The sequence below is a fragment of the Leucopleurus acutus genome (genome assembly GCF_964270905.1).
Source record: "Leucopleurus acutus genome assembly, chromosome: 5".
Taxonomy (NCBI): domain Eukaryota; kingdom Metazoa; phylum Chordata; class Mammalia; order Artiodactyla; family Delphinidae; genus Leucopleurus; species Leucopleurus acutus.
In genome coordinates this window covers 48497870-48524732 of record NC_139147.1, presented here as the reverse complement: position 1 = coordinate 48524732, position 26863 = coordinate 48497870, and the positions used below count along the sequence as shown (strand labels likewise).

The 26863-nt window shown below is 36.0% G+C and overlaps 1 protein-coding gene across 1 annotated transcript in view; it reads left to right on the top strand.

Moving 5' to 3' along the window:
• ABI3BP (ABI family member 3 binding protein) overlaps nucleotides 1-26863 on the top strand; it is a 259008-nt gene that overhangs the window by 132647 nt on the left and 99498 nt on the right. Inside the window, exons 10-20 of the mRNA XM_082839240.1 lie at nucleotides 1925-2002; nucleotides 3846-3920; nucleotides 4660-4734; nucleotides 5584-5655; nucleotides 6150-6224; nucleotides 17110-17175; nucleotides 18341-18415; nucleotides 18972-19046; nucleotides 20021-20095; nucleotides 21214-21285; nucleotides 22064-22138. Coding sequence (XP_082695366.1) covers nucleotides 1925-2002; nucleotides 3846-3920; nucleotides 4660-4734; nucleotides 5584-5655; nucleotides 6150-6224; nucleotides 17110-17175; nucleotides 18341-18415; nucleotides 18972-19046; nucleotides 20021-20095; nucleotides 21214-21285; nucleotides 22064-22138 — 813 coding nt within the window. The remainder of the gene's footprint in view (nucleotides 1-1924; nucleotides 2003-3845; nucleotides 3921-4659; nucleotides 4735-5583; nucleotides 5656-6149; nucleotides 6225-17109; nucleotides 17176-18340; nucleotides 18416-18971; nucleotides 19047-20020; nucleotides 20096-21213; nucleotides 21286-22063; nucleotides 22139-26863) is intronic.

Genomic DNA, 26863 nt, shown 5'->3' with positions numbered 1-26863 from the left:
CAGTCCTAGTCAGCCAGGGAAACACCAAGAGTGTAGGATATTACACAGGAGGGAAAGGATTAGTAAAAATAATCCTGAAGGAGAAGAGGACACTGAAAAAGAAGAGAGCGTTGAAAAAAATTACATTAAAAAAAAAACTTCCTGTGGTACATGCTGAAAATAACAGGACTAGAGCTCATCAAAATTTGTAATCTGAACACTTTTTCCTGTGCTAACACTCACAGTGGTTCTAAACCAAAGCTGTGACTACAAAAGAAGAAGGAAAAAAAATGTTGATGAGATTTAGAAATCTAAAAAATAGAATTTATCATAAAATTATACTGGATCTATTTATTTTTTTAGTTATTCCAGAAAGAGTCCCTTCTCTTTATGTCCTGCTAAATTAGTTTGAACAATGGTATTAAACATTTCTGTTGTACAAACATGCTGTACAGCTTCATGAGCACAGCAATTCAGAACACACACTTGACTGATAGCTATGGCAAGTACACTAGCACTTGTGACGCCTATTTCTAGCATCTCAAATCACTCCTGAAAATCATAAGCTCAAGGAATCTATCATATACTTCCATAATACAGATTGAAAATTGATTTGCTTCCATGATCTTTGTGAAAGGGATGACTTTATAATTGTCTTTAAGTCCATCAGAAGTAAATGAATATTTTGTGCCCATGTTAACTGAAAAGAAGAAAATGGTCTTTACAACAGTGATGTGAACTATAGGAAGAAGTTACAAAATTTACATCCTCAAAGAACTTTGAGAGAACAGATTAGATCAGTAGTTCTCAACAGAGGTCAATTTTGTCCCCTCCCCAGGATATTTGGCAGTGTCTGGAGACATTTTTGGTTGTCACAGCTGTGGAAGGGTGGAATCCAGTGAGTAAAGGCCAGAGATGCTGCTAAATATCCTACATTTCACAGGAAAACCCCATAAAAAAAATTGTCCAGCCCAAAATGTCAGTAGTGCCAAAGCTGAGAAACCCAAGAAGTTCCTTACAGCCTTAGGACTCTTAAAAAATCCCATCTGATTATAATCAGTTCAAAGAGACATGATCAGGGTATCTCAAAGATGAATGAATTCTTTCATGCCACTAGACTGTTTCAAAATATTATAAGTAGGTCATTGATTCAGTGTGCTAAATAACTGAATCAAGTTAATCCTAAGTGCATTTTGGAGAATATGGAGAATATCTTAATCACTGGGCAATTCTGGTACAGACATGTACTTTCTTTGAAAAGGAATACCTAAATTTTAGAAGAAAGTTTCCTGAATACTTGTCAGAAGAGAAAAGAAATAGAATAAAAAAACAGACTTCATTTTTTTACACTGAATTCCCACACAGACCCAAAGAAAATATCTATGTTAACATGAGGTTCAAATAAATAACTGTTGGTATTTTTTCCTAACCACAAATATCTTCAAATAACTTAGTCTCCTATGTGTGTTATTCATGTTTTTCTAAAACTTTAGAGCCATGGCCTATTATATTTTTTACCATGCATAATAACAGATAATTTCTATTCATTGATTTTTTTTTAAAAAAATTAGGACTAATTGAATATAAAATTCCAGGGAGCATTTGCTATGCCTTACAACCTGTGCCTTCAAGAAACTCTGTTTATGAGTCAGAATGACTTGAGAGCTATCCAAGTACTGGGTTGTGATTTTTTTCCTCATTCCAGTGCCAACTTAGATCTTAAAGAATTACCTAGGGTTAATGAGAAAGAATTCTGAAGACTGTCACTACTAATACTAATCCCTGGTAGAAATGCACAATAAATTTATTGACTGCCTGGTGGGAAGGGATAAGAGCAGAATAGATTTCTTGAAATAGTCTGTTGCTTGATTGTTTTGAGGGAATTATATTTGGATACTCTATTATGAGGAAGTGAGATAAATTATTTATTTTCTGAATTTTTTAGCTAAGAATGAAACCTTGGCACTGCCTGCTGAATCTAAAACACCAGAGATAGAAAAAATCCCAGCACAGCCCGTAACAGGTAATGAGATCCCTACGTTATTAACTTTGAGAAAATAAATAATGTATTTTCAAGTAGTAACTGATTGACAAGCCTGTATTTTTTTTTCAGTGAAGAACCAGTAGGAAATTCATTTTGATCATAAGCACACAACAGTAGGAGATTCTGGGTCTTTAATGTTTGGAAAAACAGCAGATGCAAATGAACCATTGAATTCTATAACTGATATGTAATATGGAAGATGTATTTTTCACTTTAAGTGAAAGTTGTTACCACAACATTCTGAAATATTTTTATACTAAGATGTAACACCATGGTTTGGGTGCTTTCCTTTTATAAGAAGACACGAGAGCATTTTTTCATTTCTTCACTTTCACAAGTGATTGGTTTAGCAAAATGCCATTATCCCTCATAAATCCATAGTTTAATATCTATGAAAATACCTTGGAATCATTTAGTAACAATGTCTCTTGAAGATTAACAATGCTCATGTAGAAAATACCTAATAGTTCAGTAAAAATCCTTTAAAGAATAAACGCAGTACGCATTTTCCCCAGTTTATCAACCATTACTAACAAACATTCAGCATGTCTTATGTGAATGAACTGCCCAAGTCCAGTCCACTGGGGACACGTTATTCTCTGAACTACAGAGTTTTTGCCAGAGCAATACCACTTCATCCAGAGCTCTGTGAAACAAATATCTGGCAAGAATTCCTCCAAATCTACATTTAGCAAAGTAACTCCAATCTAAAGTGAATTTCTTAACCCATAAAATTGCCATAAATTGAAATATCAGTGATATTTACCTTGTACTAAACTCTTGGACTCCTAACTAATCCAGAGAAAATAAAGATTGGTGGGGAAATAAAATGGCTTGATTTCAAGAAACCTATTCAAGTAGAAATATTTCTGACAGAGTAAGAAGTACTTGGTCCTACCTAAAGGTGAGAAATGGACCTTCCATCCCCCACCTTCATGGGAGTTGGAGCAAGGGTAGACTCTGATGCTGGAATAAGCTATTTGAATGAAATTCCTAGGTAGTTTTCTGATTTCAATATAATTAGCCAATACCAAGAAAAGCATTCCCAACTACACTTCTTCTCTTGGCATAGTATCTGATGGGAGAGTCAACAGAGTTCTTAGCTCTCTGCCAAACCTTCCTCAGGATTTTCCACTTCAGAAACACTTAGGCAAACACCATAATTCATTATTCAGTGTCACTGTGTTTATTTCATATCCTTACCCTACAAAATTCTGGAATTGTGTAGCTCACAATTCATTCCAAATCTCAGTGATCCTGGTTCTTATTCCTCAAAAACTATTTACCTGAAGGTCATCTTTACCTTTGATCTAGCACTTGAAACAACCCTGTGACTGAGCATTTGAATCCTCATAATTTCAGCCCAGTTCCAAGCTTTGCATGTTGACTACAGTTTGGAAGAGAGAAGTCTTTAAAATGTAATAGTTCTAAATAAATCTTTTTGACCTGGGTCATTATGTTATCTGCCCATTTATTAACTTGTTTAATAAATATTTATCATGTGCTTGCTTACTATACCGCAGACTTTGTGCTAAGAAAAAAGGGCAGACCCAAAATTATGATTAAACTGATAAATGCTTCCATGGGGGTCAATTCCACGTGCTTTTTGGAACACATGGAAAGTGGACAAACCCAGAAAGGAAGGGTTGGGAGGAGGTGTCAGTTCAGACACAAGCCAGGGAGCCCTTAACATAATTAACTTGAAAAGGATTACTCCGTATAAGTGTCAGTTCTAATTCTAAAAGGCAACAAAAGTGCCTTATGGTCTTGAGTTGTTTCATCATTTATCTTAATTTGTAAAGTCATCTTTTTTACCTTCCAGTGACTCCTGAATCAGTTCCAAGAACCACTAAACCCACTGTGTCTAGTGCGTTAGACATTTCAGAAACAATACCGGGTAATTCTAAGAACTTTTTTTCTTAAAAAAAAAAAAAAAAAAAGACCCTCCCAACCGTCATACAAAAGTAACCCCAATGCCTTGGCTTCCCATCCTCCCCACTTTCTTTCCTACCTTACTGGCAGTAGTTCATCTTCTGTTTCTCAGACCAATTCCATTAAAGTGTTAACGACATACCTTGATCCTGATGACTAATATTCTAGGCAGCTCTGGTTGCTATATGCTAACTGTACACCCTTTTTACCAGTCTCTTGGGAGGTATAGAAAAACAATGCCAACCTTTTAACCTACAAAGCTTGGAGGAGTGAGAGTCTTGACTATGTCTGTGGTTTCCATTTCAGTTGGCTTTTCCAAGTCTTGTGTGTACTAAACTTAAGGAGAATCCCCCGAAGTGACATGCCTTTTACTAAGAATTTCATGTCATGCAAGTTAGCTGCTTCTTGGCCCAAGAGAATCTAACCTGCTTTATTCTCTTCTCCAAAAAAAAAAAAGAGCAGCATGTACGTATTTTGTTCTGTACTTGTGATGTTGATCTTCCATGCCACACCATGGCCATTTGAACGTATACCTTCAAATTATAACTATGTAAAACTTTTTCCAGGGAAAGCCAGCTATTTCCATGAAAGGCATCAGCTGCCCAGTGCACCCTCTGTTATGAGCATGCCTCACATGACATGGTTAAGCCACAACGTCAAATCCCGACTCAGGGAGTTTCTAACTGAATTCTTCTTTATTGCAGTTCTTAGGGGAAGGACCCCCGAAACACCGCAAACTATTTTAATACCTAGGTTTGAATTGCCACTGAGCACTCTAGGTAAAAATTATTAAACACTGCAGCTTATTATTACCTTGGAAATATTATGCATGCTTGAAAGAAGTCCTTAGGCTAATTCATTCAAATTTATCTCCTCACAGAAAAGAAGGGACACATGGCTTATAGAACAGTAAACTATCCAATACCAAGCCCTTAAATGTTATAAATTCTTTATTTTATAATCTAGGATCCTAAAGAGTCTTTCTCGATGACAAATCCTTTGGTAATTTTTCTTGGGGGTGGTCATATTTTGATATTATATTTGATTCTTTTAATTCAACATTATTGTGTCACTGAATAAATTATTTTCTATATTTTTCCTAAATATCTTTTTACTCAACTGTTTCTCTTGAAAGAGAAGATATATTTATGATATTTCTGCAGACTGCTTCTTAGAATCCTTAGAATTTACCTGCAATATCAAAAAAGTTGTTGGGGGAGCTTAAATATAAAGTCACATAGTTACTGAAATTCTATTTTTAAAAACTATTGGACAGACATTTTCTAGTTCATATGTGTTTGGTGCTTGACTTGAGTTTAAACTTAATATATCTGGGAACACATATGCATAGCTGAAGAAATTAGGACACTAGTTTAATAAGGGTGAAAGAAAGAACCCAAACTCCTCAAAGGCAGTGGCTTTATTATACAAAATAGAAAAAGAAGCAGTCTTATATTATCCATCATTGAAACACAGGAGTAAGAAATATATACTAGTAACAGTCCCTTACCTTACCTGAGTAATTTGCATTTGTGTGTTTGTTTTTTGTTTTTGAAGCTTGAGATTTTAAAAATCTTTTCTCTTACTCACACTTCAAGCCATAACATTTCTTGTGTGTTTCATTGCAGCTCCGAAAAGCCTTCCAGAATTTCCTCAGGCAAAAACACCCTTCCCTTTTGAGAAACCTGGGGGCACCTTGGGTAATAACAGCACCTTAAATCTGGTGTTATGACATGGGTGGTGATTGCTTAATTCTGTAGGACACGTTTACTGGATCTTATCTACGCAAACCTCAATGAACTGCTGAATTCAGTCAACTCAGACAAACAAGTGGTTGATTGGTTAAAAAAAAAAAAAAAAGCCAAAAACAACTATTTCTCTGATTGGATTTTCTACAAATTCAGTAACAATTATCAATCTATTAATTCCATATATAGCCCATTTAGTTAGTTTTCCATCCTCAGAAAGGTGAGAGTATGACACCAAACTCTAGTCTCCTTCTAGTCTCTACTCAAATGCTCTCTGAATGGGTGTATATTGATTTCTTCTTCATATGTGATAATGTTTAATTGGATCAGTTATGTGTTTTTTATTTCAGGCTACTGGTAGCCACTTAACCACACCAGCAACCTATTTCTGTCTCTTTATCCTCTCAAAAAAATTCTCAGTGAATTCCATTTCTTTTTTGCTGTAGCTTCAAGTCAAAAGCCATGGATTGTGCCTACACGTAAAATATCTGAAGATTCCAAAATTCTGCTGCCTCAAACTGGTAATTGCATTCTTTTTTTAAAAAATAGATTGGAGCAACAGTATGGAATAACTTCTCGTTTTTATTTTTATAGGTTGTTTAGTTGATTATCCATATACTTTGTAGTAAATGGTAAAGTTATAATCCATTCTTGATGCTTAGATGAATTTCATTTTTTTCAATACAAAAGCAAAATGCTTTTGCATTTGTTTTAAAGATCTGTGTTTTAATGTCTGGATATACAGTTAGAAGTCTGGCTAGAAGGTGAACTGTGAATTGGCTCATTGAATTTCTAGAGATCTCTTTAGTGACATGAGAGCAGTAACAAAAATAAGAATCCCATCGTGATCTAAGAGTATGAATTTAATATTTCCCTTGCAGTTAGATATTTGCCTCTTTTTCAGTAAAATAATGAACATTTGAGAGTTTACTTTGTGCAAGATAAATGAAATAATAAAATATGTAAACATAAAATATGTCCTAAAATATGTAAACATATTGTGATATAGAGGAAAGACCACAGGTCTTGGCACTAATACTGGACCTTGGTTCCAGTTCTGGCTTTACTACCAACCACATATTTTAGCTATTTTTCTCTACTTTCCTGGATCCTGGTTTGCTCTTTTGTAAACTATAGCAATTGGTTTTTTCTCCTGAGAATTCTTGTGTTCCAACACTAAAATTGATTGAGTGAAATAGTTTCCTTTTTAAAAAATAGATTTTTCTCAATTAAAGAGTTTTTGCATTTACGTCTTTTCTTTGATGTCTAGTGGTCAACTAAAGAAAATATTCAGCATGTGAGAATTATAAGAAAACCTCAAAAACCATTTTGTGTGATTACTTCTATGATTTTTGTTTTACTTATTTGTATTTTAATTTTGTGAACCTTCTAGTGGTGATTCTTTTGAGTATATGTAATTAGTATATAATGTAGTTAGAAGTTCATGTAATGATGTTAAACACACCCCCATTCGGTGGTATCCTCCAGAAAGGAGTCCAGCACAGGATTGGTTTGAGAAAGGATGAGAATGAGCCTACAGACACATAGATCTTAGTCAAATGATCCTTTCTCTGGTGAGTGTAATTGATTCAGATCTTAGCAAAAGATACAAGGATGGCATCAAATGAAGTAAGCATGTCTGTTACGGTCCTCCCTAGTTTACTCACGTGGGAAAACACTTATAAGTTGGTTATAGTTGTCAGCCAATACAGAGAAGCCTTAAATTAGGTCTTTCTAAGCCTTGATTCCCCATGTCACTGACCCTGAAATTCTAGTGCCATTACTCAATGTGGGTGCAAGAACACCTTCAGAATTCAGGTCACCTGAGTCTAAAATCCAGGCTCTGGGTGGACTTTCATACTGAGCCTCTAGTTCTGTTAACACAGAGACACAGCTGCACTGCAGACTGTGGAACAATGCTAGTCTGTGGGCGTGTGTGATGGTTTATCTGCTGCACTGTGGCCCAGCTGGCCTGACCCCCACATCCTTTACAAGTATCACATCTTCCAAACCAAAGACTGTTGGGGCCCACTGAGTTAGTAGAACACTCAGGCCCCTTTTATCTCTCAACTTCTGGGCTGTAAACACAGGGCATATAAGGTCTTCCTGGTTTCTCTTGAGCAGCCTCTAGATTTTTGGTGTTTATGATTATTTAAGAGCAAACTGACCAAAACCTCCAGGAAACCACTTATGAAATTTCAATGCCTAGGATATGAATTATATATAAGCCTGAATTGAAGCAAGCTTTGGAGGGGTAGGGAAAATATGTTTGCAGGTGAATGTTGTAGAGTTACAAAGAGACAAAGATAGATGAGATTGGAATTCCCAATAAAAGAAAGGTTCCTTTTGCCTTAATTACCGAAAAGGAATATTCTGGTTTTGCCCGGTGGAGTATGAATAGTTGCTAATGCCGCAGGAAGCAGTTTCATTATTCAGCTGCTTCCCTCCTGCTAGGGCCACCTTAGGCTGCCAGAGAACTTCCAAAAACTGTCGACTGCCAGCTGTCTCTAGATGAAGTGTGTGGGCCTGTCATGGGCTGTAACAGTTTGGTAGGTATGATTGCAGGCATATGCATAAGCCACAGAAACTTCCTAGCCAGCCCTTACGACACTGAATTGTTATGACTGGGCTACTTGGTATGATGTTTGGAGAGAGAGCATTGGCATCACCAGGGAGCTTGTTAGAAAGGCAGAATCTTGGGCTCTACTTCAAATCTGTTGAATCAGTATCTGCTTTTTAACAAGATCTCCAGGTGATTTGTGTGAGTATTAAAGTTTAAGAAGCACTGCCTTAACACTGTAGTCTGTAATACTTCACACGGTACAGATAAGAAGCATCGAATGTGGTCAGTTATAGGACAGGAGGCCTGAAATCAATGTAAAATTGGTTTCTTAAAGTGGACGATTAAGTATTTCTTGTTTCTGCTAAGATTTTTAACACTCCCATCTACCTCTTGTATAAATATTCTGTGGCATCTTCCTAACGTGTTAAATTTCAAATTAAAATTCATCAAATGTGTTACTTGTGATTTAAAGAGTGGGTATATTCACACAACCCTTTTATTCATTTCACCCTTTGGTTCTCAATTGACTTTGTGTGAATTTACACAGGCACTAAGTTTCTATTTCCTATTTAGTTTCAACATATATGATTATTGTATTTTCCAGTTACTCACATGGCTTCCTAATGCAATTATTTGAGAATTAAGGAGAGAGAGAGGCAGAGATAGTACTTGAATGCCAGTCCATAAAATCATTGGTCTCATTTTTAGTTGTTACATCTTTTGAAGAAATGATATATTTCAGCTGGTATTAATGACATTATAGCGAAATGAACATATTTTGTTTTCTCTCTTGGCATGCAATGCATCTATATTTACTATGTCAATTACCTTCAGCCAAAGACCACCAGGAACACACCTGTATTTGAACAGAGTTAGGTTTATTTACTTTTTGTAACAATGGAGAATGCAGACCATGAGGAACTGTGGATCTGTTAGTAAGAGGATGTTATGGGATTTAGTCTTGTGTTAGGTGATCCTGGGGAGTGTTTAAGGAAGTGAAGCTTTGCTCTGAATTGGATGCTGTCTGAAAATAGGAATAATTTGTGACAGAATGTCTTAAGAATTCTTAACTAGAAGGCAAGAAAAGAAGAGTGAGACTAAAGCTGTGACTGGTAAAGATATTAGCCAGAATATGAGGACAGTAATTTTTGTGTTCATGTGTTTGTGTCCCACACAGTTACAGAATGGTCTTGTTTTTGTCTTGGTCCATCTTTGTCACCAAGTGAACTTGTCTGATGTTGATGTTCTTTTCAATTGTCGATGTTCCATAGGTGAACACAACAGCCTAGCTGTGAGTGCCTGACCAGCACCTGGATGCCAGGGGCTGCTTGTTTCTTTATCAACCATTAAACGTGGTTTATCAGTACCTTTTGTAAAACTCATTTTCCTTCAACGTTTACTGGATTTGTTTTCCACATTTACTTCTTACTCTGTATCAAATAATCAGAATGCATGCTCTTAAAAAGATTTCTGTATTACTTTTGTCAATAAAAAGTTATGTGGAAATTCTAACTTGCATGTCGAATATTGAAATCATTTCAGTAGTTGATGGCAAGAGTGGGACGGGGTATTTGGAATTTGGAGTGTCCTAGGAAATCTGAGAAGTGCAGTCATCAAACATACTCTTCCCTACTTTTAGTCTATTGGCCCCAATCCTTCATTAGGGCTGCATTTTGTGATCTCATTATTTGGAATTGTACTTCGTTTAAACCTTCTCTAAAGTATGTTCAAGTGGGATTGACTGATTTTGCTTTCCTTAGCAAATCCACCTTTTCTTAAAGGACAGAAAGGAAATTATAAAAATATGCTCTTTAACTATATGCCAGAATGTAAACTTATTTATAAATTCTAAATTAAAAGAAAGTTGGCCATATTTTAGAAATACTTAAGTGCTTATAACAATCATTCAGAAAAGTCCATCTTTCTGGTGATGCAATAGAATTGGTCTTATGTTCTACTGGAAGGTAGCCAGTAGAACATGGTTGGAGAAGGAGGATAGAAATCAGTGTTCTGTTTCTGGCTTGCTAATGCTATCAGTGTTAAGCAACCTTAATTTACTTGGTCATCCCCTTAAAAGACCATCATTTAGTACCAGGAGGGATTTGAACCTTAATCAAATAAAAAAAAAAATGGTTTCTTCATATAACCCTAGAGGATCCAGTGTGCTTATTTGCATCCTTAGAAAACTCTCCAGCCTGTTCTTCCCCTAGCATGCCCAGACAAACTGACTTTTCCCTCTAATTGTACAGTAACTTATTACTAAGATGACAGTTCCTTCTGGCATAATTATTTCCCCTTGAGCAATAAACAGTTATCTTTAGAGACTTCCCTTGACAGAACTGAGGATGGCCTGCCTCAGTCTTTTCATTAGAATCCACTTTGGGAGCTCCCTTTAGGAGTTCATTACTAATTATTTTCAGTGTTTCATTCTTTCAGTACTTTGTAGAACTTTAGTAAATTGCTATATGCACTTAAGCTCTATAAATTATTTAAAGCCTTGAAAGCTGAAGTGATCAGCATGCCTGAGGAGTGGTATACTGGTTGGAAAGTTTCGGCCACAAGTGGTTTGCTCACAGTGGTTGAAAAGAGGTTGAACTCTGCATTTGGACCTTATTGTCTTCCTATGAGGTGTTGATTAGCATAGATCTGGCCCACCAGACTGAATTAAGCCCTAGAGAGGAGAAAAAATAGGAATAAATTGTGGTGTTGATGCCTTGAGATCAGGAAAATAGAATTTAAGTATAGCAGATGGTTTACAGATTTACGGTGGCCTCTTAGAGATTTACAGCTGCAGCTTTTGGTTTTGCTTCATGAGCATTTTCTTGCAGGCAATATATTCACAAATTTCAAGACCAACCGGAAAGGTATTTTATTTTTCCATGATATGAAGAGAGCTTTATGTACTTATTTAAATGGTACTGAGAACTCTGTGTGTGGTGTTTATAATTGCTTTTCTCATCCAGCTACTTATTGATGGTCCTGTTGTATTTTCCCCTTGTGTCTTTATATGTGTGTTTAGGATTCTATTTCCATGGCAGGGTATGGCCACGCAAGCATATGGCAGGTAATTGTGTAGTAGAGGGAGAGATTTGTGTGCACGCATATGTGTGTTATAAAATAATTAAAGGATCTGTTCATTTATTCTCATCTATCCTTACTAAGAGCATAAACTACCCAACTGCCAAACTCACTGTTATTTGTTCATTGTAATGGAAATCTAGCCGATTATTAATTCCATTGAGTCTTCCCATGTACAAGGCTCTGGGGTAAACCTTGAAGACGATAAAGAGCATGACAGGCACAGTTTCTATCCTAATGAGGTCACGAGGTCTTTCATCTAAGAATTTATGTTTAAAAAGGAGTCTTTATACATATGCAGTCGAATATTATTCACCGTAAAAAAAAAAGATGGAATAATGCCATTTGTAGCAACATAGATGAACCTAGAGATTATCATACTAAGTGAAGTAAGTCAGACAGGGAAAGACAAATATCATACGATACTACTTATATATGGACTCTAAAAAATGATACAAATGAACTTATTTACAAAACAGAAACGGACTCACAGACATAGAAAACAAACTTATGGTTAACAAAGGGGAAAGGGGGTGAGAAGGGATAAATTAGGAGTTTGGGATTAGCAGATACAAACTACTATATATAAAAGAGTTAGGGACTTCCCTGGTGGCACAGTGGTTGAGAGTCCGCCTGCCGATGCAGGGGACACGGGTTCGTGCCCTGGTCCAGGAAGCTCCCACATGCCGTGGAGCGGCTGGGCCTGTGAGCCATGGCCACTGAGCCTGTGCGTCCGGAGCCTGTGCTCTGCAACGGGAGAGGCCACAACAGTGAGAGGCCCGCGTACAGCAAAAAAAAAAAAAAAAAAAAAAAAAAAAAAAAGAGTTAAACGACAAGGTCCTACTGTATAGCACAGGGAACTATATTCAGTATCTTGTAATAAACTATAAGGGAGAGTGGGAGGGAGATGCAAGAGAGAGGAGATGTGGGAATATATGTATAGCTGATTCACTTTGTTATAAAGCGGAAACTAACACACCATTGTAAAGCAATTATACTCCAATAAAGATGTTTAAAAAAAAACTATAAGGGAAAAGAATCTGAAAAAATACATATATATATATATATATATGTATATATGTATATATATATCTGAATTACTTTGCTGTACACCAGAAGCTAGCACATTTTAAATCAACTATACTTCAATAAAAAAAAATAATAAATTTAGAAACAGTCCAACAAAAAAGTCTTTCACATAGTTATTAATATTCATGGAATTTGAATAGGATAAATTGATGAATTCTTGATCATTGTAAAGGCCTTGTCTGTGTGCCATCATATGTTTCCAGAGCAATATCAAAGTATTTTTATTATGGAATTTGCATCTAATCAGTTTTTTAAAAGTAAAAATAAAATGTACAGCCAACAAAACATAATTTAGCAATGTAGTTTTAGGAAGTTATAAGCAAACGAGAAAATTGTGGTGTGGCTTATTTCATATTATTTTTTTCTCTGAAAAATATAAAAATAAAATTTAGTTATCGTGATTATAAGCCATTACTGTTTTTTGAAAGAAACTAAAATTGCTTTTTATAGCCTTTGAATTGAACTGCCTATTTTACTAGCATGAGACTTCTACAAATTTTAGTCCCATTTATATTCTGTGAATGCAAGATTAGAAAGAGTGCTTAATGACAAATGGCTGGAGAATGTCACCCACTAAAGTAAACATGGGTGACAGAAGATGTTTGCCTCTAAACAATAATGCATGATGGCATGTAGAGTCTAAAAAATAGAAGGGTTTACCCCTCTTAGCTATTTATCAATTTTATAGCTGGAGAAGCCCTTTAAAAACCAGAGATACCTAAGCATTTCCTGTGTTTCATTCTGGTATAGAAAGAAGTATATTTACAAGAGTTTTGTGGGGGGTTTTGTTTTTTGGGGTTTTTCTTAAATTTTATTTATTTTTTTATACAGCAGTTTCTTATTAGTTATCCATTTTATACATATTGGTGTATATATGTCAATACCAATCTCCCAATTCATCACACCACCACACCTCCCCCCACCAGTTTCTCCCCTTGGAGTCCATACATTTGTTCTCTGCATCTGTGTCTCAATTTCTGCCCTGCAAACTGGTTCATCTGTACCATTTTTCTAGGTTCCACATATATGCGTTAATATACGATATTTGTTTTTCTCTTTCCGACTTACTTCACGCTGTATGACAGTCTCTAGATCCGTCCACGTCTCTACAAATGACCCAATTTCATTCCTTTTTGTGGCTGAGTAATATTCCATTGTATATATGTACCACATCTTTTTCATCCATTCATCTGTCGATGGGCATTTAGGTTGCTTCCATGTCCTTGCTATTGTAAATAGAGCTGCAATGAACATTGGGGTGCATGTGTCTTTTTGAATTATGGTTTTCTCTGGGTATAAGTCCAGTAGTGGAATTGCTGGGTCATATGGTAATTCTATTTTTAGTTTTTTAAGGAACCTCCATACTGTTCTCCATAGTGGCTGTATCAATTTACATTCCCACTAACAGTGCAAGAGTGTTCCCTTTTCTCCACACCCTCTCCAGCATTTGTTGTTTGTAGATTTTCTGATGATGCCCATTCTAGCTGGTGTGAGGTGATACCTCATTGTAGTTTTGACTTGCATTTCTCTAGCAATTAGTGACACTGAGCAGCTTTTCATGTGCTTCTTGGCCATCTGTATGTCCTCTTTGGAGAAATGTCTATTTAGGTCTTCTGCCCATTTTTGGATTGTGTTATTTGTTTTTTTAATATTGAGCTGCATGAGCTGTTTATATATTTTGGAGATTAATCCTTTGTCTCTTGATTCGTTTGCAAATATTTTCTCCCATTCTGAGGGTTGTCTTTTCATCTTGTTTGTAGTTCCCTTTGCTGTGAAAAAGCGTTTAAGTTTCATTAGGTCCCATTTGTTTATTTTTGTTTTTATTTCCCTTGCTCTAGGAGGTGGATCAAAAAAGATCTTGCTGTGATTTATGTCAAAGAGTGTTCTTCCTATGTTTTCCTCTAAGAGTTTTATAGTGTCTGGTCTTACATTTAGGCCTCTAATCCATTTTGAGTTTATTTTTGTGTATGGTGTTAAGGAGTGTTCTAATTTCATTCTTTTACATGTAGCTGTCCAGTTCTCCCAGCACCACTTATTGAAGAGACTGTCTTTTCTCCATTGTATATCCTTGCCTCATTTGTCATAGATTAGTTGACCATAGGTGCATGGGTTTATCTCTGGGCTTTCTATCCTGTTCCATTGATCTATGTTTCTGTTTTTGTGCCAGTACCATACTGTCTTGATTACTGTAGCTTTGTAGTATAGTCTGAAGTTTGGGAGCCTGATTCCTTCAGCTCTGTTTTTTTCCCTCAAGACTGCTTTGGCTATTCGGGGTCTTTTGTGTTTCCATACAGATTGTGAATTTTTTTGTTCTAATTCTGTGAAAAATGCCATTGGTAGTTTGATAGGGATTGCATTGAATCTGTAGATTGCTTTGGGTAGTAGAGTCATTTTCACAATATTGATTCTTCCAATCCAAGAACATGGTATATCTTTCCATCTGTTTGTGTCAAGAGTTTTGTAAAGAAGTCAAGAGTGGTTGATTTTTGGAGAACTCTAGTTTCCACCCTGTCCTATCCTCTGACATCCATTACTTCAGAGTCAAAAACTCTTGTTCAACCCATGAAATGAGGTAGTATTGTGCTTCTCAGAGCTGCCCAAACAACATAAAACTTCCAGCGAGTGGTGTTTGTGTGTTTTTAGCACTCAGCTATCAGAAACTCCAGAAATAAAAATATCAGGGACCAAACCTGCTGGCAAACATGTGATTTTAATCTTAATTATATTTGAGAAAATGTTTGCAAGTAAGAGGTCCCTGACAGTTGGGAACTTTCAGATATGAGTCACAATTGCCAGAGGATGATGGAAGGAGGGCTTCTTTCTCCAGGACAGTGTCTTCTGGGAATAACTTGAGGGAAGATGGAGGCCTGGCTTGGAACCTCCAGGATGGAAGGTCCTTGTTAATATGGAAAAGAAGTAGAAAGAGGGTGAATAAATACCATCTCTTGGAATAGAGTACAAGAATATAAGAAAGTTGGTCCAGTGTCACTAGATGGACGGGAAATGTGGGAGTTAGAATAACATATAGACAGTATGGTGTTTTTCAAAAGCAACAGTATAAAATATAAATAAGTCAGCTATTAATTCACAATTTCTTACCTAGTACAAGGGGTTTAAATACAAGTTGGTAACGTTTTGCTGATTTGTCTAGTAGTTAGAGCAAGCTGACTTTGCTGGATCCATGATTTGAAATTGGCTTAAAGTGAACCTAAGATCAGCAGCTGCCAACATTTTTGTCCTTTGAAAGATGAGTCATTCTTATCTGACCCTTTAAAACTGTAGCTAGACTAAAGAAAGCTTTACATTGCAAGGTAATAAATTTACTCTTGGGATATCTGCATATTTTAACTCATAATATTCTTTCTTTTCTTGAAGATTTTGCAAAGCAGTAGATTCACCTTCACAAACTGAAATATATTTCCTGCCTCTTTTGTATGCAGTGCAATATAATTACCCTCTCTGCATATCAGACTGTGTCGCAGGCTCTGATCTTAGCTTCCCTACAGCTTCAACTAGCAATGGTTCAGTATCATTACATTGTCACTAACTTACAAGTAGCCCCAATGTGTAAATTTTCCCATGAGCTCCTGCCTTTATAGTTTATTTCTGTACAGCCGTTTTCAGTGGGCAAGGGAAGTGACACCTGCCTCCTGACAGTTCATGCTTCCTCTATACCTCTCATTACCATGGTGACGGCTCTTTGTACAGAAATGCGAACTTTCTAATTTTGATGCTGTTTTTGCTTGCAAATTCAACTCTTAAGTGAATGTGAAAATTATCCCTACATTAAAATCAAGCTGTATTGTTAAGGTCACCCTACTTTTCTTTATGTAGAATATAAAACTTATCTTTAAACCCACCTAGATTATAGATGGGCTTTTGGCTCCATGGAGGAATTTAGAAAGCTGCCTCTAGGTAAAATGGCAGGAAGGATGGGACAAGAGGAAGGTGCTGGTCTTAACTCTGCCATTCCTGGCCCTGCTAATGGAATGGGAAATACGTCGAATTTGACAGTCCCAGTGCGTGACCACTAGCAAATGTCCTCTGCCCAGTGAATCTCAATTTTATCATCTAGAGAATGGAGATACTACCCCATTGTCCATAACGTGGGGCTAATGTCTACCTCACCTATTTCTCAGGGATGTTAAGAGAGTTAAATAAGTTGATATATGAGAAAACGCTGTGCAAACTATAAAGTGCTGTACAACCTGCAAAGTGCTGTGCAAACTGTAAAGTACTATCCAGACATCATGATGGTAACTTTTACTAAGTACAAAGACTAAGCTGTAGTCTCTGTGCAAATTACCTCAGTGTGACTGCTGTTTCCTTCTTTGGAATTCTCAAATTGCCATCTGATTTCATTTATGTCTGTACTCTTTGAAGCTATTTGATTTACAGCTGGCACTACTTCCTTGTAAATAGCACTATGCTCACATCACCCTAGGGGTCAGTGTCAGGGCTCACTGCATAAAGGCCTTTAGTTCAGGGCAAGAAGGACTAGAGGCAAGTCTTTTAGTGATTGCTTACACGTTGCTGACATGACCAGTAGCCCACAGCCAAAGCTCACTAACACCTACATGAAAATGTCCTCTTTCAGCCAGCATGAAAATATGTCATGAAATCTTTTAAAATTAAAATTAACATCTTCTTTTTTGTTTTACCTTTTCTTTTAAAAGCCACTTATGATGTTTTCTCAAGCCCTACAACATCAGCTGAGCCTGAAATATCAGAGCCCCACACAGGTACACCCAGCCTCTCAATTCTTTTTTTTGGATGCCAGGTATTCTGACAATACTGCACCTAGTTCTCCCTTTCATTTTTGCCGAATGAAAAAGTGCGCTCTCTAGAGCTCCACAGGAGAGACATGGCAATCTGTGTCAGGGAGATGAATTCTACCCAGCTCTCCCATTGAATGATTATTTCTTCACATCCATCAGTAAATAAACTCTGCCACATGTGGGAGATGCAGATAGATTAGGTTGCCACTGAGGCACAGTAAAATAATGGCCTATCTCTCTGTTGTTCAGAGTCATTCTAAAAAGCTTTTAGATTCTTAGTTTTCCCTGGTGTAGTGGTTCTCCAGTGGGGGTGATTTTGCTCCCTTCCTCCTGAGGAAACATTCGGCCATGGCTAGATATACTTTTGGTATCTGGGGAAGGTATTACTGACATCTAGTGGGTAGAGGCCAGGGATGCTGCTAAACACCCTGCAATGCACAGGACAGCTCCCATACCAAAGAGTCATCCAGCCCTAAAGGGCAATAGTGCCAAGGTGAGAAATCCGTCTCTCGAGCAATCATGTCACTCATTTGTCTATAGAAGTTCAGTTGGGTCTAATGTTTGGCATTCACTTACTGATCCATCTACGGTGAGTTTAATTCAGTCCAATAGTTCCTTCTAGCAAGTACTTATTGAGCACTTACTAAACTAGGTACTGCAGGAGATTCAAAGTATATAATACTGGTCTCTGCCACACAAAGACATATGTCTGGTATTTGTGTGTGTGTGTGTGTGTGTAGCCTTATCTTAGCTCTATTGGTGCCATGATAAATAACGGCAAATAATTTTAAATAGTAGCAGAAAATTTTAAGAAATGAAATAGAATGCTAAGAGTAGATTCAGCTAGCAGTTTAAGAAACAGAGGGAAGGAACCAGAAAAACCAGTTGAAAACAGTTCAATATATGAAACATTGTTTTATCATGGTTTAACATTTGAAGTTTGCATGTTTTTAAAAATGAGGTCATCTTCAACTCCTAATGAATCACTAGTTTTCAAATGTTGGTCAGCAATCTCTCAAGTGTTCTTGATATTTTTCCCCATTTGAGGCATAATTTATTACTCTGGAATTTGTATTTTATTCCTGGGGCCTTCTACTGCTTTTAAAAATGTTGACATTTATTCCAACAGCAACAAGCGATCCATTTCTGGATTCTGTCCCATCTAAAACTTCTAGAACTCTTGAACAGCCAAGGGCAACACTGGGTAATGTTTTTAACAGAAAAATTGTGCTTTGTTTTCCATCGAAAGAAAATCCATGTAAATGCCTTTCTTCCAAATGACCATTTAATTCCATCACATCTAATCATTTATTTCTTTCCTATTTCTGAATATAATATATATTTTTTCCTGTAATGCAGGCATCTTATGTTCCATTTTGGGCTCTCTCTCTCTTTTTTCTTTTTAAACCGTAATAGATGATATTTTTCCCATCCTTAAAGGAATGAAAAGCTTTGAAAACTGCATGGACATCTCCATCATCCATATCCTCCCATCTCGTGTGTTTGTGGCCTGTATCACCTCTCTTCCATGCATTGAGTCTGCCTCGAGTCAGCTACTGAACAATCTCATTCTGACCTTTTCTCCACTTTAAATTATCATTTCATCCACCAGCTTTCAAGACAACATTCATGCATTTTTCATCCTTCATCATGTCCTTGTAGCATGTGCTTTGTAACACCATCTAAAAGCATGCTGAAACTCTTAAAATACCTCATTTTAACTGGAATTATTTGGTGGGATGGGGTGTTTGTGTTTTCAGCTCCGAGTGAAACACCATTCGTTCCTCAAAAACTGGAAATCTTTACCAGTCCTGAAATGCAACCTACAACACCTGGTAACTAATGACATTCGTATAGTTGTGTACTTTGAAAGAATGGATAAAGTGACAAAAAGAATCAGTCATGTGTTGGCCTTTTCAGAATATTTTCAGTAGTAAACATTTCCCTTCATTCTCTACCATGAAATTCTTCAGAGAACTGGGGTATCTGTCCTACTTAGCCTTGTGATAATCCTCGAAGAATTTTCATAATCTTGGTGTCTCTGTATTTTTTTAATTGAGGTAAAGTTAATATATAACATTATATTAGTTGCAGGTGTATGACATAAAAATTCAGTCTTTGCATACATTATTTTGAAGTATTATTCCCTTTCTTCTTGTTATTCCCTATACTTCTTTCAAATTTGCCACTGGAAAATAACAGCAAAATTATAGATAATAATTATTTTAAAATACATTCCCTTCAGTTAGCATACTTAGATACCACTTGGTCAGACTGTTTTTCTCCAAGTAGCCTAAGTATAAAGAGCATCAAGTAGGTTCTGCAATCCTGGATATGATAAAGAAAGATGAATAAAAGAGTAAAACACATATATTCTATAATAGAAAATTATTGGAATAATGAAGTTCGTTAACTCCTGGTGAGGTTAGTAGTGAGATATAGAATTAAAGAAGTTCTGAACCTTCCATTCTCTAAATCTCAAATATTTATGCTTCTCCCGTGCTGTTCAGTAAATCACCTTTTGAGTTCTTAACTGTACCTTGTGTTCTTAAATCCCACAAGGGTCCTCCCTTTCCAGTACAGTTAAGTGAACAATGTACCTTCAATTCTCATATAGAATTTAATTTCTTTTGACTCAATCAACACTTATTGAGCACCTACTGTGTATAAAACACAGTGCTGGGCATTCTAGGGATACAAAGAAATAAAAAGCAGTTCTTGCCCTCAGGAAGTTTACAAGTTTACAGTTACAACCTGATTGACCCCTGGGAAATACCATTTATCAAAGCTATATTAAATCTTCTTTCAGCTCCCCTGCAAACTACATCTGTCCCTTCTACACCTAAACGACGCTTCAGGCCCAAAACACCAAGAACTAAACCTGGTAAATAACTGTCTCTTTAACCTTTCAGGATATTTAATTCCAAATAGATAATGTCCATCTACTTACAAAAAGAAACGATTCTATAGATTAAACATTCTCTGTAAAATTTGGAATTGACTGAAGATGAATAATTAATGTAAAATAACAAGGATCAAACATTTTCAATAAGATCTTATTGAAAATTATGTGAATGATGTTCTTTTTTTCTGGGAAATACTCTTCTTTAATCAAAGTAATACATAAAGATTTTTTTTTAAAGTACTACAAGGCCTAGATTGAACAAGAGGAGTCCACTGCCCTACCCTATTCTACGCTTGAGACCCATTCTCCAATTCTTCAGCATGTTTCTTTTGTATTTACCTCCACATTTCTAAGTAATATGCTGCTGTTTCTTGTTAGATCAATTTTAGTGAATGATGTTCTTGCATGCAAATTTTGGTATAAACATAGAAACAAGTCCTACTGTCACAGTGATATATACTGTAATTTATTTTCCTGGCATGCATCTGAGTTTAAGTGTTATTAGGCAGACAGTTCCTGTTTTCGTTGCCTACTACTATGTTTTCAGTTTTGCACTAGGGCGATGGCTGAGATGCAGAGGACATGACTCTGGCTTTCCAATTGCTTGTATTTTTTTTTTTAAGATTATATCATGAACAGTGAGAGCAATGTAAGATTATACAACCTGCTTCTGAAGCTATAATACTGTGTGGAAGCTCAGAAAAAGAAAGTACAAGTTGAGGATGTAAGCCTCAGAATGTGTGTAGGGTTTAGAGGAAAAGGAGAGGGGAACAACATATATTATGGCACAGAGTTTGAGGTAAAGGTAGTTTATCGACCTGGATGTGATACTCTTCATTGTCAAAGAGTACACTCAGAATCATGCTCAACAAACCAGGCTTTGATATTCCATTGCTTATTACAATTTTTTTATAGCTATACTATTATGACTAATTTTAAAATTCTTTCCCCAAACTTTTACTCACTGCATACTTTGTAAACACTGACTAAATATTACAGGATTTTAAAAAGGTCATTCAGTTCCTCTTTGGAGGATTGGTTTTTTTTTATTGTCTCTAGAATATTTTAATATATATTTTTTTCCTTTCCACCACCAGAAAGAACCACAAGTCCTGGAACAATTACATCTAAAATTTCTAAAAGCCCTGAACCTACACGGACAACACTGGGTAACAATATGTCCTTAGTAAATATGTTACTTCATTTCCCCACGGAAAGTCCAGTATGCCAGCTTTTCTGTAATGTCTCAATCACTGTTCTAATTGGATCATTTCAGCAGTACTAAATTATCTCGTAGTGCACATCAACTCCATGACTTTCATGGTTTTGGATAGCTGGCCATGTGGTGGTTGATGTGAACTCAGCATTTAGACATCATCCTGTACCCTGGAGAGCCGTTAAACCACTGATGATTTCTCATCTTCTATGCAACCATTGTTTTTAAAGCTGCGTCTTATACACAGTTCTCCATTTTTTTAAGTAAGGCCCTCAAGTTCAACTTCATTTGGCAAAACAGCTTTCTGTTATGGTGTTAGTAAAAATTTCTTTATGCTGTAGATCATAACATTATACCTATCAGTTAATATTAATTTTAAAACATTTTTCTGATGCTTAAAGATTTAGATGTGGCTGAGAAATGTGAAATAAGGTGCAAAGTCATTACACTGATTTTGGTTTTCTAATCATGGGTTAAAAATCACTATCTTTGGGTAGTTGTAGTGACTAGTGACAATGCTATTTCTCTTGAAATGCTTTTTCAAAAAGATGAAAATTTATTACTGTATTTTCATTAAATGGTGCTCTGTGAAGTATTATTTTAATGGAATCCAAAATCATCCAAGATGATGGGTTTATAGCACTTGAGGTATAGGTTTTCCTTTTGCGGTTTTAGACACTGAAATGACTAATTATTGATTTGTTGATTATTTTGTTTCTTTATTTTTCCAGCTCCCAGTAAAACACAGTTTATTTCTTTGAAACCTAAAATCCCTCTCAGTCCAGAAGTGACACCCACCAAACCTGGTAATTACCCTGAGCTTTATTTTGATATTCCAAAAGTAGGGTTGAAAAGTTATTTTATGCCACTCTTTGGAGCAAGAACTTTTGATTTGCATCTTGGTATTTGATATAACTTTCCATGAAAAGAGTGAAAGTGTGATGAAATGATGTCGTTTATAGCCAACTCCTCTGATATTATCATAGCATCTCTCTGAGCTGTGTGGTGTTTCATTATGTTCATGACCATCACAGAGAAAGCACAGAAATAGAGTGGTGGGAAGGATTGAGGACTCCCTTGTCTAGGACTGTGAAATAGTTTCCAGTGCCAAAATTGACTGGAATTCAGATCGCACTAAACAGTAACCTTTCAGCTGAGAAGTGGAGAAGTCTTTCCATCCCCTAAGAACTCTGCCTTGTTGGGGGCCTTCTCAGTTCTCAGGCTGCATGACTAGCAATGGTTGTATTTCCCTAATGTTCTATAGCTTCTTTCTAAATTGGGTCTGATTTCCGAACACTGACTTCTGTTTACTTCTCAGGAGACATTAATGATGTTTTGCTGAAGAAAAGAGGGGTTTTTTTCTTTTCTTCTTTTTTTGCAGGGAGGGGTTATTCTGTGTATGTAATTAAAAACAGAGACAATTCCCTGCACAAGGATTGCAGGACATGTTAAATGATCAAATTGTTTTTTCCATCTATCCAGAATCTCTACAACAGTCTGAAATGTTGATTTATAAGATTATATATGGGGAACTTCATCACAACTCATTATTTTCATCAAAACTTTAACCCCTTAGCTCTGGGAAGAATATATTTCTCACTGTAATATGGATTTTTCATTAATGTATATTTACAAGGTAGGATTATTAAAGCAAGAGGTTTTCTGCTTAAGTGGGCATGATTGGTTTTTTGCAAAGACATGGGTAAGGAAGAAAAGCGTAACTGCTCAGAGAGAGAATTCTCATGACTCCTTTTAAAGAGGCAGTGAGATTTCCAGGTGTTGTAGGTGTCAGAGGGAAAGAAATTATGGATTAGGCAAAGGGAGTATAGTTGATGCTGTGAGCAGGGGTGAGGTCTCCAAGTCAGAGAAATGGAATGAAGTATTCTAACTCAGGAGAAACTATTAGGAGAAAGAAGCATAGCTAATAAAACTCAAGAGCCCTAGCAGTTTAAATCATAGAACTCTGACAGTCAGCTATCTGAGAGAAGGATTTCATGTACATTTATTTAAAATTATGCCCAGAGGACTTTAGAATAAGGTAGTAACTCTTACATTTAAGCTGTATTTTGAATAGGGACCTATTACCAAGCAGCTTGAGAAATATTACTCTATGTTTGGGTCACCAACTTTTTATTTATTTTTTTTTGAATTTTATTTTTTTATACAGCAGGTTCTTATTAGTTATCCATTTTATACATATTAGTGTATATATGTCAATCCTAATCTCCCAATTCATCCCACCACCACCCCCTGCCATTTGGGGTCACCAACTTTAAGTAAATGTTTTTCCAATCTAATTATTTCTGTTGTTACAAGGTAACATTTGAAAACATCAAAAAATGTCTCCTAATGTTTATTACCATTTATTCATGATAAGCTATATTATTACTTTTAGTGGTTTCTGGGGGAATAAAATGTTTCTGAGAGGAAATTCATTAATACAAATCAAGGTGGGAGAGTGTGTTCTTATCACTCTAAGGTGTTTGAGCAAAGAGATTTCTTAATTTGACATTTCCCTTTAAAATGGGGGAAATCATTTGGAAGCTAATGGGTTTATATTCCTTTGATTTCTACCTTCTGATCACCTAAGAATAGCCACACTTTTCCCCTAACAGCAAGTATCACCACTTCAGAATCTGTGCCTAAACTTAAGCTAACTCATGTTGACTTTGAGTGGCCTGAGGCAACATAGAGTGATGACTGGTTCTCTATAAACCATTGCGTGGGTTTTAGCTTTTTAAAATGTATTTATTTTATGGCAACCACCACTATAGCTCTGCTAAATACTTCTTTTCCTGCCAAGGTTCAAGAGAGCAAATAAACCACCAAAAGCTTTTTGATTTGAGTCATTCATTGCCTTTCTCAGCCCTCTCCTCACACTCTCCTGTTTTTCTGTTTCACTTTCCATACAGGCTGCTTTTCCTTTGGTTTTCCTTTGTGGTTAAGCTAATGAGTAAAAACCCACATTGGTTTTGGTTTGTTTTATAAGCAGAATCCAGCACTTTCTTGAAAATCCCAGACATCTACCACGTCCCAACTTGTCTGCCTCATCCAATAAGAATTGTTTCCTTCATAGTTAATTATTAAGATTGTAATGACGTTCGGCTCTTCAAGCTTTTAACGATCTGAAAAAAAGGGAGAGACCTCCGATTACAGCTGTTTGTTGTATGAATTTCTCTGACAAGGTGGACAGAATAGTAAATTGTACTCATTGCTAGCCACAAATCCATGAGAGGGTTTTAGTTTTCTTTGTTTTGTGCTGAGGTGAATGGTGTAGTTATTTGCATGCCACTCAGCTTTTCTTATGGAACATTTTTGCACCTTTATCGGTAATACCTTAAGGCTATGAAATAGAGAAAGTCTTATCAGAAGATGTATTTACTTTTAATAAAAGTATAAAATACTTTTATTATAAATTATAAATTTATTTATAAATTTTATAAATTTAAATAAATTTAAATTATAAATTTAAATTTTATAAATTTATAAATTTTATAAATTTATTATAAATTATAAATAAAGTATAAAATAAAACTGACTTTAATATTTTTATATTCAGGTGAATTGGAAGCTTAATTGATGGGGCTCCATACCTATTTGGCCTCAGTCTCAGGACCTAAAAAATGCTGATTTTTCTTTATAAAATTCAAAAGACAGCATTCTTTGATCTTTGTGAAAGCTAAAAGGTGCTACAAGTACCAAATCTTACTTTTTCACACTTTTAGAAGGCAACTTTGTAGAAATTAAAAGCTGAATTACAACCTCAAAGTTTCAAGAGATTTTTTGCTATTTTCAGATGTGAATGCTTTTTGATATTTATTTTATTTAATTACCGATATCTGCTATTTATTTTCCCTTTCTCCTGTAGACTCTGACATTTAGCCACGCCCCCTCCCCCTCCCACACACACATTTTTTTACTTTGCCTAGTGTACTTCTATCTCGTACATCACTGCAGCTCTGCCATTCATCTGTTATAATCTATTTCTGACAAGTTCTTGAGAAATCAGAATTCTTTTTTTTGGCCACAGACATTCTAATGCATGATGCTACGTTTCAGTAACACCTTGTGCTATTACGCCTTGAGTTCAGAATAAATGAAAATTCTCTATCCTAATTATTTATTATTATATTTTCTTTTTTAGTTGCTAAAGAGTCACTACATGCTTCCCCCAAACCTTCCATACCCCCTAGTCCAGAAATATCAGAGATAACCCTGGTAAATGTAATATAAGGAATACATAAGTGCAAAATGATTTAAGTTCTGTTAAGCTGGTCAGTAAGGGCCATATTAATTGGTTTCTTTCTGTAAGAAAAAAAAAGTCAAAGAATATTCACTTTGTTTTGTATTTCAACAACTGATTTCCTTTTTTATTTTCTTCTTGAAAGAAAAGAATTCTTTTTGTTCTACAGAATAGGAAACCTCTATTGGATGATCTTCTTTTAAAAAACCCAAATAGACTTTTTAACCAAACTATATTCAGCATGAGGCATAATTTATTTACTGCTAATCTGAATGGCATTGGAGAATTTATCTGTCAGAATATTTATATAATATTGTTATTCAATTTATTCAGCATTTGATGAAATCTGAGACTACTTTCTGACTTCTATTGATTTGATAATTTAAATGGAATAAATTTCATGTGTAAATCAATTTGTTCACCAGCAATAGATACTAGTAAATACGGGGAACACCGTATGAACACTTGTGGCCCCTTTTAGACTGTAAGTTCCATTCCTATTTTTTGTGAAAGAATATCAGATCCAGTCAGGCTGAAAATCATCCCAAACTAACAGAGCTCAGGCACGGTCACAGGTCTGATGGGTCTGTTGCCTCTTCCCATTTTCTTGGGTGAAACCGACTGTCCTGCATGAAAATAAAATGGCAGGTGAACAACCTCTGAGAGGCTACACTGACTTCCTTTAATATCTCCTCAGGCACGAGGAGCAGTAGTGGGGAAAATAGCTAAAAATCAACAACAAAAATTAGAATTCTCTATTCTCTCTTCTGTTGTGGTTTGTGGAGAGGCTGCAGGCTGATTGAGCTTTATTTCATAAGCCAATAGAACCTGATGGTTCACCAATGAGAGAACACTTATTATGGTAAAGGACCTTTACTTTCTAGCTTAAATGGTGCTCATCAGCATCCCCTTTGATAATACTTGCTTTCATTGCAGCCCTGGAACCTGAGACTCCACCACCATCACAGCCGCCAATAGGTAATGAAGTTTGCTTTAGAAAGAAAGAATTCTCTTTCTTTCACACCCTCTATGTTCAACTTTGTGCTTCGCTTTGGCTTTTCAAAAAATTATTTCTTTGTTGTCCTTCAGATCTTTCTTTCAGCCATTTTCACCAGAAGATAAACTCCCTGCCTGTGTTTAAGTGGAAGCTCTGAGACAGCCATGAAAGCCATACTGATTTTGATTTGTCACATTCCTTGTTGTCCCTCCTTGTATTTGAGCACCATGTCCTGAGCTTGTTTTAACCTGGTTATTTCCCATAGAGGACCATGGCTTCCCCAGGACATAT